This window comes from Macrobrachium nipponense, chromosome 11 (genome assembly GCF_015104395.2).
Source record: "Macrobrachium nipponense isolate FS-2020 chromosome 11, ASM1510439v2, whole genome shotgun sequence".
Lineage (NCBI taxonomy): Eukaryota > Metazoa > Arthropoda > Malacostraca > Decapoda > Palaemonidae > Macrobrachium > Macrobrachium nipponense.
The window spans coordinates 30,831,596-30,846,478 of NC_061087.1; the positions used below are offsets into that span (position 1 = coordinate 30,831,596).

At 37.3% G+C, this 14,883-nt stretch overlaps 2 protein-coding genes across 2 annotated transcripts in view; both read left to right on the forward strand.

The window, feature by feature from the left end:
- Window positions 1–821, forward strand: part of LOC135195073 (uncharacterized) — a 2,870-nt gene extending 2,049 nt beyond the window's left edge. Inside the window, exon 3 of the mRNA XM_064221678.1 lies at window positions 545–821. Within this exon, the coding sequence (XP_064077748.1) occupies window positions 545–720 (176 nt within the window). The 3' untranslated portion in view covers window positions 721–821. The remainder of the gene's footprint in view (window positions 1–544) is intronic.
- A 1,738-nt stretch (window positions 822–2,559) lies between these two features.
- Window positions 2,560–14,883, forward strand: part of LOC135203976 (WD repeat-containing protein 86-like) — an 88,529-nt gene continuing 76,205 nt past the window's right edge. The window contains exon 1 of the mRNA XM_064233937.1: window positions 2,560–2,882. Coding sequence (XP_064090007.1) covers window positions 2,880–2,882 — 3 coding nt within the window. The 5' untranslated portion in view covers window positions 2,560–2,879. The remainder of the gene's footprint in view (window positions 2,883–14,883) is intronic.

Sequence of the window (14,883 nt, forward strand, 5' to 3'; positions counted from 1 at the left end):
TCCTCCGTATCCATAATCAAGTTACGTCTTCTTCCTAGATTAACTAACTCCCCTTCATCTTTTAAACATTTGCTACTATTTTATTGACGTTACTTTTTGTTTCTGTTTATGCTACTTATGTCTTTGCATTCCTGTTCGCTTCTCAATCACTTCTCGAATATCCATCAACGTTTTCCGAAAGACGCCACCAGCACTTACATTTCTAGTCCTGCCAATTCTTTCCCTCGGTTCCTTCTTTGGACGTCCACGAACGTTTGTATGAAGACGACACTGCTTTAAACATTTCTTTGCTTTAAACATTTCTCTGTCTATCTATTTATGTCTCGCTTATATTGTTGTACATCCAGAAACGTTTCCTGGTGCAGGGAGAATTTCGTTGCCTTTTCAATTCCCTCTCAGTTACATTTTTGTACATCCATAAACGTTTTGGACAGCGAAAACGTTTCTTCGCCTTTTTAACTTTCCGCTCAGTTACAATTCTATACATCCATGAATATTTCTCGCAAGACGAAACTAACCCGAACGTTTGCTCTCTCACTTCCAGACCGCGCCTTCGCCACCATGAGGAACTTTGGACAGTGTCCTGCACCTCACTGCAAGACAGAAGAGGAGAGGCAGTCCATGACCAGATCCATGGAGCTCCTTCAGTCCAAGTACCCAGACCTCTGGGCCAGGTTAATCGGAGCCATGATCCTCGGGGTGGACGTGGGAAGAAGATAGACCGTAGGAAGCGAAGTTATTGCTTCCTTCAATTATAGTTAGGTTTTTCGTGTGTGTTGTTTTTTGTCTTGTGCTTGTCTGAATAAACTTTCTTAAAACTTGATCGCTTTTGTTGTTTATCATTTTGTTGTTCACCTTTTTATTTGTTTTGGAATTTTATTTCGTGTGAGTTTTTGTTTTGTTTGGATCGAGGTCATGTCCTCACACACTCTGGGTTTAGTATTTTGGCTGTTAAATGAGCAGTATTAATGAATTTCACACACACACACACACACACACACACACACACACACACACACACATATATATATATATATATATATATGATAAATATGACTGGTAAAAATGTTCTGTTACAACAGAATTCATCTACCTGAAGAGAGAGACAGCAGTCTCTGATATATAGTATTTTCTCTCTATATTTTGGCGTTTTTATGGGCTCCTTTTATTATATGTATAATATATAATAATATATATATATATATATATAGATATCGTATATTAGTAGATTTATATATATCTTATTTATATATATATAATATACGTATCATTAGGTAAATTCACATGACAACTTGTCAGTTTTACTCGTGGCATTTTTTGTATACTTTCAAAATTTGTAACAACTCACGTGAGTTATTTCCAATGACCTTGAATTTTAATTACTCCAGTTTGGCATAATCAAAATATCAGTAGAATCCTCTTTCTCTCTCTCTCTCTCTCTCTAAGACTCTTAGTTCGTAACTTTGTTGTCAGGAATGGTCTGAGTGTAGTGTTCATTCTGTTTGCATACACCAGTAACTTGATGTGATTTTACCATCTGCATTTCAGCCCTTCGTAGATCCTAGGACTTAAGGTTAATTTAGACTGCTTTCGTCCCCCCCAAAAAATTTCCATCCCTATGATTCTTACGCTCGAATCTCCATCTCAAGGTATGATTCGTAGCGATTTTATTTTGACAATCTTTCCTCTCAGGCACATGAATGTGTACCCTTTGCTGATTATGTGATATTATATTTATCTCTGGCTATATAGGACTGACTTACGGTTTATATAGATGATATGGGATATCAGCCACAATATAGAATATTAATATATGAACCACTATGTACCAAACGGTGATTTTCTTGGAAAAACACCTTTCTGAGCCTCAAGTAACACGTACCAGATATACGTCATTGGGAAAGGTTTCAAATTTGTATGACATGATATTATATATATATATATATATATATATATATATATATATATATATATATATACTAATTTTAAGGCGATTCTTTAATATCCTCAATAACAAAGTTTCTTCTATATTTAGTGTATTAGGTAAACCTCTCCACCAATTTCCTTGCAAGGTCTTTTGGGCGTAACCCACACCTTTAAAAGTATTGAAAGGAAGCTTCGACAAGCGAAGACCTAAATACTGGGTAACTGAAGACCCCTTATTTCAGCACGGTGACGGTGGTCATGTCAATATGACCCTGGCCCGTTACAGGAAAGGTAAAACGGCAAAAAAAGTAATTGATAGTTCGATAGAAAAGCCGATATATTACGCGTAGGAAGATCAAAACTATGACAGCTTAATTCTCTGAATTGTGGGTACGTGTAAGCTGTAGACATGTTAGCTAAGCATGCTCTAGGTAAAGCTCTCTAGAAGTCTAGAATCGCATAATCAGGAGTATGAGAGCTGTAACTAGAATCACTCTACTACACTCCCCCTAAGGTTGTTTAAGCCTAGAGTGGTGTTCAGCGTACGCGTGATTCTGAGCTCGCTCGAGGGCTACCATAGGTGAATGGCTGAATGCCTTCAGTATATAGATTCGTCTCCTGTAGCGGGACTGCTTACCTTGGAGAGGTCATTCAAGTGGAAACTGCAAGCAAGCAAGTCTTTACGCACAACTATACGAAAGGGTCCCCGATTTGTGAACTGTCTCATTGGGTAAAGAAAGATCAACCGAGTGATTCAAGGTTCCTGATTGTGCGGTTTTCGAAAAGTTTCATAGTCCGCTTCTTCAGGGGATTTGCGACATTATACAAGCGAAGAAAAAGTAGAAGATTGGCATGGAGGTAGATGGCGTGATGGTGAAATGTGTATGGGAATTCTTTGATGATTTTACGTCTTGTCTGGATTCACTACACTGCAAGGAAACGTCACAACAGATATGGTGAGTAAAACAATATGTTATAGTTATATATATATATATATATATATATATATATATATATATATTATATATATATTGAATCGTACGTACACATTTATTTATTTATTTATTTACTTAGTTATTCATATCTGACATACAGGCCACCCTGTTAACATATTCGACAATTTTGGGAGGAATTTAGTATTAAATTGAAGTGTATATTCTAGGAAATACAATGCCAAGTATTTCAGTGTTATGTGTATATATCCACATATATATATGCATGTATATATGTATAGGCTATGCATATATATTTGTCCCAGATTAGACATGTTTAGGGTGTCATTGTTGCATGTATATATGTATAGGCTACGTATATATATTTGTCCCAAATTAGATATGTTTAGGGTGGTTCATTGTTTAAATATGCTCACATCGCCGTGGAACTTGAATTCATTTAGCGATCCTTGTATAGAATTTCTCGATGTGCACCTGTTACTAAGGAGGTATGCAATATGCTGGAGTTTTGCTCGTCACATAACCTTTTTATTTTTTTTTCATTTTTTTATTTATTTATTTATTTTTTTACTTGGGGCAGTTGGTTATCAGTCTCTTAAAAGTGAGAGGTTTTACCTAATATGTTAATGTGCTGAATAATTTTTTTTCATATTATCCGACAGTTTAACCGGTCATAAATCTACGGATGCGAGAGAGAGAGAGAGAGAGAGAGAGAGAGAGAGAGAGAGAGAGAGAGAGAGTTTGTATTAGCGAGAGAGAGAGAGAGAGAGAGAGAGAGAGAGAGAGAGAGAAAGCGAGCGAAAAGCAAAGCCTAGCTAAATTTTGGCCTAAAGCCGTACACAACAACTTTGAACGATCTAGTGGTTGAGTTTTGTTCAAAATGTAGGGAAATAATTGAAGTAAGGATACCATTTAATGATGTTGAATAAATGCTTACACTTGAAAAGTAAATTTATAATTTAAAATCCTCCAGTTTAACTGCGTACTTAGAATCATATGGACATTTTAATGATACCTTTACCATCTAAATGACTCGAGATTTCAATGCCCAAAACAGATAGTTATCTTCGTCAGGATATCCATAAAAAGTATATCTTAGTTTTTCCAGACCACTGAGCTGATTAGCAGCTCTCCTAGGGTTGGATTAGATATTTTTACGTGGCTAGAAACCAACTGGTTAACTAGCAACGGGACCTACAGCTTATTGTGGGATCCGAACCACATTATATCGAGAAATGAATTTCAATCACCAGAAATAAATTCCTCTGGTTCCGCGTTGGCCAAGCCGAGAATTGAACTTCCAATAATGGAGTGGGATATCCATAAAAACTATAGATTTCAATGCCCAAAATAGATAGTTATTTTAGCCGGGATATCCATAAAATCTAGAGATTTCAATGACCAAAATAGATAGTTATCTTAGTCAGGATATCCATAAAAACTAGATATATCAATGCCCAAAATAGGTAGTTATCTTAGTCAGGATCTCCATAAAAACTAAGAGATTTCAATGTCCAAAATAGAGTTATCTTAGTCAGGATCTCCATAAAAACTAGAGATTTCAATGTCCAACATAGATAGTTAGCTTAGTCAGTATCTCCTTACGGCTTAGAAAATACCACATGATCGGAGATAACTTGGCTATCTAAAAGAGTCGAGATTTCAATGCCCAAAATAGATAGTTATCTTAGTCAACATCTCCATATTTCCATAAAAACTAAGTCATATTATGTAAACTATTTTATGTGCACCATTAAGTGTAGGTTTCCTCATATCCTGACAGCATCAAAAATACCACATCACTGGGAATACCTTGGCTATCTAAACGACTTAAGATTTCAATGACCAAAATAGGTAGTTATCTTAGTCAACATCATATCTACATAAAAACTAGCCATAATTTGAAAACAGGTTTACTTGCACCATTTGAGAATACGTTTCTCCATATAATTGCTGCATCGAAATCTACGTCATCAGTATAATCCTTATAAAGGTTAGATTGAAAATCATAGAAAAGTTTGGATCCAAATTTTATGCATCTCTCCCAGGCGTTAGAGAACGGATACGCAGTCAATTGAAGAGATACGAAAAAGTTACTTTTATTAGAGGTCATAATCAACCCCGTAGGGGGTTAGCGCACTGCAGGCATTACTCAATGTTCTTTGCAGCGTCACTTCGGCCCTAGATGCATACAACCCCTTGCATTCCTTTTACTGTACCTCCGATCATATTCTCTTTCTTCCATCTTACTTTCCCCAACCCTCTCCTAACAATCCTTTCATTGTGCAACTACTTTGAGGCTCCCTCCTGCTACACCTTTAGGACCTTTTTACTCTCAATTTCCCTTTCAGTGCTGAATGACCTCATAGGTCCCAGCGCTTGACCTTTGGCAAAAATTCTATACTCCGTTCCATACTGGTTTACAAAGAAATTGAGGCAAGCACAAAAATACCCGTTTTTACCTAATTTGGGGGTGCTGAATTCAAATTTGAAATCCGTTTTTACTCATCACCTCTAGTTATCTATCCTGTTTTATCTGTTATAAGCTGCTGCAACTCTTGAAATGTGCAAATATATTCTCTGTTTTATTTAACTAAAAAATGAGACCTATTTTATAAGCCAGAAAACTAGAGGTGAATAGAGCAAAACTATTTATAAATTTGAATTCAGCACAACCAAATTGGCAAAAAACACCTATCGCCATTCTTGCCTCAGACCAAAAAAAAATTTTTTTTTGTAAACCAGACCAAGTTTTTTTTTTTTTTTGTAAACCAGACCAAATTTTTTTTTTTTTTTTTTTTTTTTTTTTTGTAAATCGTCTCTTGATTGAATCAAGAGACGATTAGAGGTGATGTGATATTTGAAGGCATCCATTTTAGTCTCTGTCTAGTGCCAGTCTTCCAGTAGCTCGTGAAACTTTAGTAATTAAATTTAGGCTTTCTTCCTAAGGTTTAGGCCAACCGCTAGGCCATAAGAGGTCATTCAATGCTGAAACGAAAATTGACAGAAAAAAAGTTTGAAAGGTGTAACAGGAGGAAAACCTCAAAGCAGTTGCACCATGAGACAATTGTCAGGTGAGGGTAAAAAGGGTAGAAAGACGGAAGAAAGAGACCATGAACAGAGGTACAGTAAAAGGAATTAAAGGGTTTGTAGCTAGGGACCGAAGGGTTGTTGCAAAGAACTTGAAGCGAGGTCTACAGTGCGCCGCGGACAGCACTACAAGGAATTCAGTATTTGAACCTTTTAATTTGACTTGACGTAAAATCTGAGAACGATTTGTAGCCTTCTCGAAATGTCTTAAAAAATGGCAACTTGTGGGACACCTTCCTTTCAACTTCAAAGAAGAACCTAGTGAAGGATTTTGATGTGCCTTGTTTTTCAAAAGCTCAAACTTGCTGAACTCTATCTTTCTGTTCATCAGTATTAAATACATGATTTTAACATTTCCAACTAGTTCAAACTTCTTCATAGCATTCTGTTGTCCTCAAAATTTCGAGATATATGACAACAAAAGTCCTTTAAAATCTCAAACTAGCTCAAACCCTCTGTTTCTGTTACTGATCATCTAACTAGTTCAAACTTTCTTCCCGTAAATTTTAATTTCGGCAAAAAGTTTTGGTTTATCTGACCGCCCAAAAGTCCTTTTACTTTCCGCTGGCCGGTTTAAAGGACCTCTCTGATATAATTGTTCATCTTTTTTTGTATTAGTCCAGAGAGAGAGAGAGAGAGAGAGATGTCCTTGGTCTTAATGAATATCGTCATCTGTTGGTCTTAGTAATAGAGAAACAAACTCATGGAATTAATGAAAATTATTATTATTATTATTATTATTATTATTATTATTATTATTATTATTATTATTATTATTATTATTATATTATTATTATTATTATTTTTTTTGCTCTATCACAGTCCTCCAATTCGACTGGGTGGTATTTATAGTGTGGGGTTCCGGGTTGCATCCTGCCCCTTAGGAGTCCATCACTTTTCTTACTATGTGTGCCGTTTTCTAGGATCACACTCTTCTGCATGAGTCCTGGAGCTACTTCAGCCTCTTAGTTTTTCTAGATTCCTTTTCAGGGATCTTTGGGATCGTGCCTAAGTGCTCCTATGATTATGGGTACGATTTTCCACTGGCATATCCCATATCCTTCTTATTTCTATTTTCAGATCTTGATACTTATCCATTTTTCCCTCTCTTTTCTCTTCAACTCTGGTGTCCCATGGTATTGCGACATCAATGAGTGATACTTTCTTCTTGACTTTGTCAATCAACGTCACGTCTGGTCTGTTTGCACGTATCACCCTATCCGTTCTGATACCATAGTCCCAGAGGATCTTTGCCTGATCGTTTTCTATCACTCCCTCAGGTTGGTGCTCGTACCACTTATTACTGCAAGGTAGCTGATGTTTCATGCACAGGCTCCAGTGGAGGGCTTTTGCGACTGAATCATGCCTCTTTTTGTACTGGTTCTGTGCAAGTGCCAGGCATTCGCTTGGTATGTGGTTTATGGTTTCATTTTTCGTATTGCACTTCCTACATATGGGAGAGATGTTATTTCCGTCTATCGTTCTTTGAATATATCTGGTTCTTAGGGCCTGATCTTGTGCCGCTGTTATCATTCCTTCAGTTTCCTTCTTTAGCTCTCCCCTCTGTAGCCATTGCCAAGTGTCATCGCTGGCTAGTTCTTTAGTCTGTCTCATGTATAGTCCTTGCATTGGTTTGTTGTGCCAGTCCTCTGTTCTGTCTGTCATTCTCCTGTCTCTGTATATTTCTGGGTCTTCGTCTACTTTTTATTAGTCCTTCTTCCCATGCACTCTTTAGCCACTCATCTTCACTGGTTTTTCAAGATATTGCCCCAATGCTCTGTTTTCGATGTTGACGTAGTCCTCTATACTTAGTAGTCCTCTCCCTCCTTCCTTTTGTGTTATGTATAGTCTGTCCGTATTTGCTCTTGGGTTTAGTGCTTTGTGTATTGTCATATGTTTCCTGGTTTTCTGATCTATGCTGCGGAGTTCTGCCTTTGTCCATTCGACTATTCCTGCGCTGTATCTGATTACTGGCACTGCCCATGTGTTTATCATATTTCTGGCGTTGAGTTTTGACTTGAATATCGCCTTGAGTCTCTGCATATATTCTTTCCTGATCGTGTCCTTCATCTCTTGGCGTTTTAATATCCCCTCCTTCCATTATTCCCAGGAATTTGTATCCTGTCTCATCTATGTGTTTGATGTTGCTCCCATCTGGTAGCTTTATCCCTTCAGTTCTCGTTACTTTGCCTTTTTGTATGTTGACTAAGGCGCATTTTTCTATTCCAAACTCCATCCTGATGTCCCCAGATACAATCCTTACAGTCTGGATTAGGGTATCTATTTCCTTGATGCTCTTACCATACAGCTTGATGTCGTCCATGAACATCAGATGGTTGATTCTGTTGCCGCTTTTCTTGAGTTGGTACCGGCATCCATCTTCTGCAGTACTTTTGTCATGGGGAATCAGGCTACTACGAAGAGTAGTGGGGACAGTGAGTCGCCCTGGAAGATCCCTCTCCTGATATTAACCTCTGCTAGTCTTATTCCAGAGCTTGTAAGTATTGTATTCCAGTTGCGCATTGTATTTTTTGAGGAAGCTGATGGTGTTTTTCCTCTGCCCCCATATATTTTCAGGCATTCTATTAGCCATGTGTGTGGTATCATGTCAAAGGCTTTCTTGTAGTCTATCCATGCCATGCTTAGGTTGGTTTTCCTTTTTCTCCTACTGTTCTTCATTACCATTTTGTCTATCAGGAGCTGGTCTTTTGTGCCCCTACACTTCCTTCTGCAGCCTTTCTGTTGGTGGGGGATTGGCGTTTTGTTTGTCTCCTCTAGTAGTTATATAGCCTTTCACTGATGATACCTGTTAGTAACTTCCACATTATTGGTAGGCAGGTGATAGGCCTGTAGTTACTGGCTATATTTCCCTTACTCTTGTCTTTTTGTACTAAGGATGTTCTTCCTGTGGTCATCCATTTGGGTGCTTGGTGATTTGAGATACAATGCTGGAGTTGTTCTGCTATTCTAGGGTGTAGGGCCTTGAAAGTTTTTGAGCCAGTATCCATGGACTTCATCGGGACCTGGGGCTTTCCAGTTTGGTATTTTCTTTAGTTGGTGTCTGACTGTGTCTGTCGTGATCTCTGTGAATCTTTGTTTTTATTTCTCCCTGTTTCTTTTTCCTTGACTTCCTGGAGCCATGCTGGATGTTTGTTGTGTGATACCGGATTGCTCCATATGTTTACCCAGAGTCTCTTACTTGGTTCGGCTTCAGGAATTTCTGGGTGGTTGTCTTCCCCTCTTAGTTGGCTGTATATCTTTTCTGGTTGGTTCCGAATAGTTTGTTCTGTTGGTATCCCTTATTCCTGTTTCATGTACCGTTGGATCTTATGTGCTTTTGGCCTTAAGCCTCTGTTTTACATCTTCTATTGTGTTGTTTAGTCCCCTCTCTTGTACTTTGTATTTCTCGTTGAGTTCCTCCCTTGTTTTCTTGCTTCTTAGCCTTTTTTCTGCCATCTCTTTCAGTTTACTCAAGTCAGATCTCATCACCATGATTTGCTTTTACCAGGCGCCTTTTCCAAGAGGTTGCTGTTTTGGTGTCTGTTGGGTTGGTTGTGCTGGTGGTGTTGGTGTTCGAATCCCCATCAGTTCTGCTACTAATCTTGCTCCTGCATATGTCAAGTTATTTGTTTCTGTGATACTGGTGGTGTGTATTATGCCATTATTTCATTGACCTCACTTGTTTTTCTCCCTTAATTTTCTTTGGTGTTTTGTAGGCTTTCTGGAGGGGATCTTTGTTCTCTCTGCATCTTGGTTCCATCCATTGTCTAATCTTTTCTACCCCATTTCCGTCCTCTGTGTTACTTCGTCGGTGTTTCTCGTGTGTCGTTGTTTGATACCTCTTCCTCCCTGTCGTCTTCTGTGGCATCGTCTCTCAGTTCGTCTTCTTGTAATTCTTTGTCGTGTGACATTTCCCTTTCCAGTTCTTCTCTTTCTGTTGGGGAGAGCCAGTTCTTTTTCTTTATGTTCCTTTTACTTGGTCTGCCAGCCTCTGCTCTGTTTGGGGGGTGTTATTCCTCTCATTCCTTCTATATTATTATTATTATTATTAATTATTATTATTATTATTATTATTATTATTATTATTATTATTATTATTATTATTGATTATTATTATTATTATTATTATTATTATTCAGAAGATGAACTCTATTCATATGGCACAAGCCTTCAGTGGACATTGCCTGGAAATTCAAGTTCCCAGAGACTATTACAGTGTTCATATGAAAAGTCACGGAAGATAAATAATAAAGAAAAGAACAGATCAGTTTAAAAAATAACAAATTGTTTAAAAAAGATAATTTACTTCACACCACTGCGTCAAAACACTTCAACCATTGACGTATCATTAACTTAACTCTGGCTGCACGTATTCTGGAAGCAACTGCGCATTCTGGACCTGGCTTATGTTCCTTCAAAGACCTTGGAGTTATTATCTCTCTCTCTCTCTCTCTCTCTCTCTCTCTCTCTCTCTCTCTCTCTCTCTCTGGAAAACGTCCATTTAGACAGAGATCGTTCAATTTTTCCATTGCATCGAAATCCACGAAATGAAATGCGTAATTCGGCGAGGGTCAGTAACGAATTTTGAGGTGAACGACTTTTGTTTATGTTAAAAATTGGGTCGTTTGGTTATTGTATACAAGCCTAAGTAACAAAGGTTCGTCTCCAATTCATGACGTCCAGATGCTGTTTAGATCTAGCTAGACGAGAGAGGACGTTTCCATTGCTGTACCTATATTGATATACTTCCGTACTCTTTAAGAAGAATGCGTTCTTGAATTGAAGAAACGTCACATCACAGGGTCTCTCCTGAGGCTTTTTTTTTTCTTTTTTTTCTGCTTTGTGGTCGAACATGTGAGTTTATTATTGAATTGCTTTTAACTTGCATCGGAATCCACAAGATGAGATGCGTTAATTCGCTGAGGGTCTCTCGTATTTTTTTTATTTTTTTATTTTTTTTTTGCTTTATTTTTATTTATTTTTGCTTTCTGGTCAAAACACGTGGGTTAGTTGTTGCATTTTTTTTATCAAGATCCACGAGATGAGATGCGGTAATTAGCTGAAGGTCTCTCCTTGTATTTTCATTTTTATATTTGTAGGCCTAGGGTTTTGATTAATAATATATTGCCAATATGTTCGCTGTGACCTATGGAATGTGGAGAAGCAACGACCCGAGGAAAGCTGATCAATGGGTTTCTGTCGGTGGCGTGAGATAAAACTGCATAGTTAGACAAGTCAATGTACGACAGTTTATGAACTCTTCTCAAAGTGCCTATGGGAAACTGGTTGCAGCCAGTAATTGTGAGGCGCTAACGAAGTGTGCGCTTGTAAGTGCATGTGGGCCTCTTCCTTTTAATAATCTATGAAACGCAAGTCTATGGGGGATTTGCATAGAGGCGGCTTTGAGAGAAAGGCAGGATGCCGTGGTGCTCACCGGGAGTCTCTTTATAATATAGTGCTTTAAATGTTCCGGCTGCTTGGACGGTTCTGGAAAGAACCATGGGGGACCGAGAGGAAGTCCCGATGGGGAAATAGACATTTGGTGACCATTACTGTTTGGACATTTTACTGTTGGGGTTTTAATTGAATTAAATTAGTCTGTAAGACTTGATTGATTCATTATTTATTCATTGTTAATAAATGTATCTTTTATAATGCAACTCTCTCATTTTGGTTACCTGTTAGAGTGGAGAGAAAGAGGTGAAGAGAGAGAGAGAGAGAGAGAGAGAGAGAGAGAGAGAGGTATCGCTGCTAGAGAGAGGTGGAGAGAGAGAGAGAGAAAGAGAAGGTCACGAGCCGCTAGTTACTTGGAATAGAGAGAGGTTTGTTTGTTTTGCCTGACGCTCGAGTTACACGTTTACCAAATGAATAATGAGGATCATAAAAATATCCTCATTACATATTTCTATTAATTTTTTTATTTGTCTATTTATTTATGCATTATTTTTTTTCTGCATTCTGGTCAAACACGTGGGTCGATTGTTGCATTTATTTTCTTTGTATCAAAATCCACGAGGTGAGATCTAATTCGCTGAAGGTCTCTCCTTGTATTTTTATTTTTCATTTTTCTATAATTTATTTATCTTTTGCGTTTCTTTTCTTTTTTTTCTAGTCAAACACGTGAGTTATAAAGTCGTTCTCCCCGGTCACACCCTTTTTTTTTTTTTTTTTTTTTTTTTTTTTTTTTTTTTTTTTGCTTCCTGTAGAGACACGTGAATGACTCGGTGGACACGTGATTCCAAGAGGCTCCTGCACTAGTATGTGCGCCTGTTTTATTTTTATTTTTTATTTTTTTTTATAACCGGAAAGGCGATCACAAAAAATTGTGTTGGATCGTTCCAAAATGATAAAGAACGAATACTTGTAACTTTCGATTCGTTCGTCTGGCTACGCCACGTGCTTGCATTTGTAGATGCGACAGTATACATGTTTGATCTGTAGGTGTCTAATTAGAGGAATACATGCACTTTATATATATATATACTTATGTATATATGTGTGTGTGTATATGTATACATAAATATGTATAAGTATATGTATCTACGTATATGTATATATATGTGTGTATGTGTATATAAACGTATATCTATGTCTGTATACATATACATCTATATACACATAAATATGTATATATAGAAGTATATATGCATATTTATTTATACTTGTATATGTAGAGAGAGAGAGAGAGAGAGAGAGAGAGAGAGAGAGAGAGAGAGAGAGAGACTGATTATAATATATATACGAGTGCAAAACGCGAGTCAAGACAAAACAAAGAAGTAGAACAAACAACATCTATGCAGATGGCGCAAGAGCATCTCGAGGTGCGAATCTCACAGATGGCGATGGTGACGATGTCCTTAGTTAGCCCAAAGTCACGTGACTTCACTCCCAAGTGCCGGACGTAGCAAAAACCAGTTCCTTGTTGTGTGGTGCACCCGCCACTCAAGAAAAGGAAGAACCTGCTCTAGTTCAAAAGAGAGAGCTAGAAGGTGTTCTGTTGGTCCGAAGCTGCATTCCAATACATTCCGTCAAAGCTGAGGTTATGGGGCTCTGTGACGCAGTCCTGATAAATGTGGGTGTAGGCTGGTTTTGCTCTCGTGGTCTGGGTTTGTTCTAAGGCGGTATTGCTGAGATCCATACTCGAGTGACTCCGTACAACACTATGCAAGAACACTTGTATGTTGTCTTCTGTATTTGTATTTAGGTATCAAACCCATTAATTCTTGTCAAGCTCTCTTGACAAAGGTAGTCAGGGCATAGTCTTCACTTTTATGTGCTTGAGTGTCTCCAGCAGGTTATGAACTATAAAGCAGACTTAAGTGATCAGCAAGTCTCCATAAAACATACACACAAATAAAGAACTATGCTAGAACAATTGTAGGGTATGTTCTCTATTTGTAACAGTATATTCAGGTACCCAACCAATAAGCTCTCGTAAAATTCTCTGTGCACCCACCAGCATTAAGATCATTACAAGCAGTTTTTTTCGTAGGCAAGTATATTTTTCAAATACCTTTGAGAAATATTAAGTAGACTGGGCGATCTTCTTATAGTTTTATTGTAAGAATGTATTCAGATACACAAACCATTGTCATAAGCACACTAATTACCGTAAAATTCTTTATGGAGCAGTAGTTAGAACATTATATTCATTTTTATGTTTGATGATATAAAAAAAATTTGTTTAATATTAAGTAGATTTACTGGTTAGGTAAACAGCTGAGAAGTGATTTACCTCCTTTTACTTCTCCCTAAGAACACCATATTCTTTGGAAGCTTGAATTTCAAGTGTCAGTGGGCCCTTTTATCCAGGTATTACTGAGTTAACTGTCCCTTGTATCCAAGTATTACTGTGCTGTTTGTCCCTTTATCCAGGTATTATTTTTGTGACTGTCCCTTTTATCTAGGTATTATTTTGATGACTGTTCCATTTATCCAGGTATTACTGTGCTGTCTGTCACCTTTAACCAGGATAGAGATTTTTTTTCTTCAAATTGGAAGGTAATGAGAAAGAATCAATGCTTAGCCATTCATAGGAAAGCCAATACTATGCAAATGACATGAAAAAGAAACATTTTTTGCAAAACATGACACCTAACCTAGGAATCAATGCGTTCTGTTTAATTTACACCATCATTCTGTTCCCATATATTAAAAATAGAAGAAGGAAAACGGCTAAGCCAAAAAAATAATGAAGATCTTGAGAGCAACGTTGTCGAAGAATCCGTTACTTGAACGTAGGTTTTTAACTGTCGTTAGGATATTATGTCAAGTAGCATCTTTTCTGTAGAGCTAGCGAACCTAAGTTTTGATCTTTAAAGGTTTCCCACTTCTGTTCTTTCAAGAGGTATTATATAGTTTTCGGATAAGTGATCAATACAAGACAAGTAATGTAGTAGGAAATTAATCAGAAACGCAAGGGGATACTTTCTCAATGATTTCATAAGCTATGATAAGCAGTTTTACAAGAGAGCTTGTTGACATACAGAGAGTTGAAGAGAGTAGTGTAGCCAGTCGAATTTACCCAGAACCTGAAGCATTTTTAGATTATATAACGATTTTTTCTTAAGCAAATTATATAATACCGTCGTATCATCTCGGCAAAGAGGTAGGGATACAAAGAATAAAATCGGTGGAAAATATATTTTAAAGGAAAGTAGTTTAGTGCACGTTGTTGCTACATTAAGAATAGCTGAAAAAATCTTAAAATCGGACGTTTAATAAAATAAATTCGCTTTTAAAATCAACCTAGCTGTTTACGTTTAATTCTTGGCGAATTGTGAGACATAAATAAGTCAATATCTGTTGATCTATCTATTAATTCCAGCTCACTTTACTTGGGTTATAAGAATAGCCGAGGGAATCGTAGAATCAGGCATTTAACAACTTAAATTCGCTTTCAACATGGCTGTTC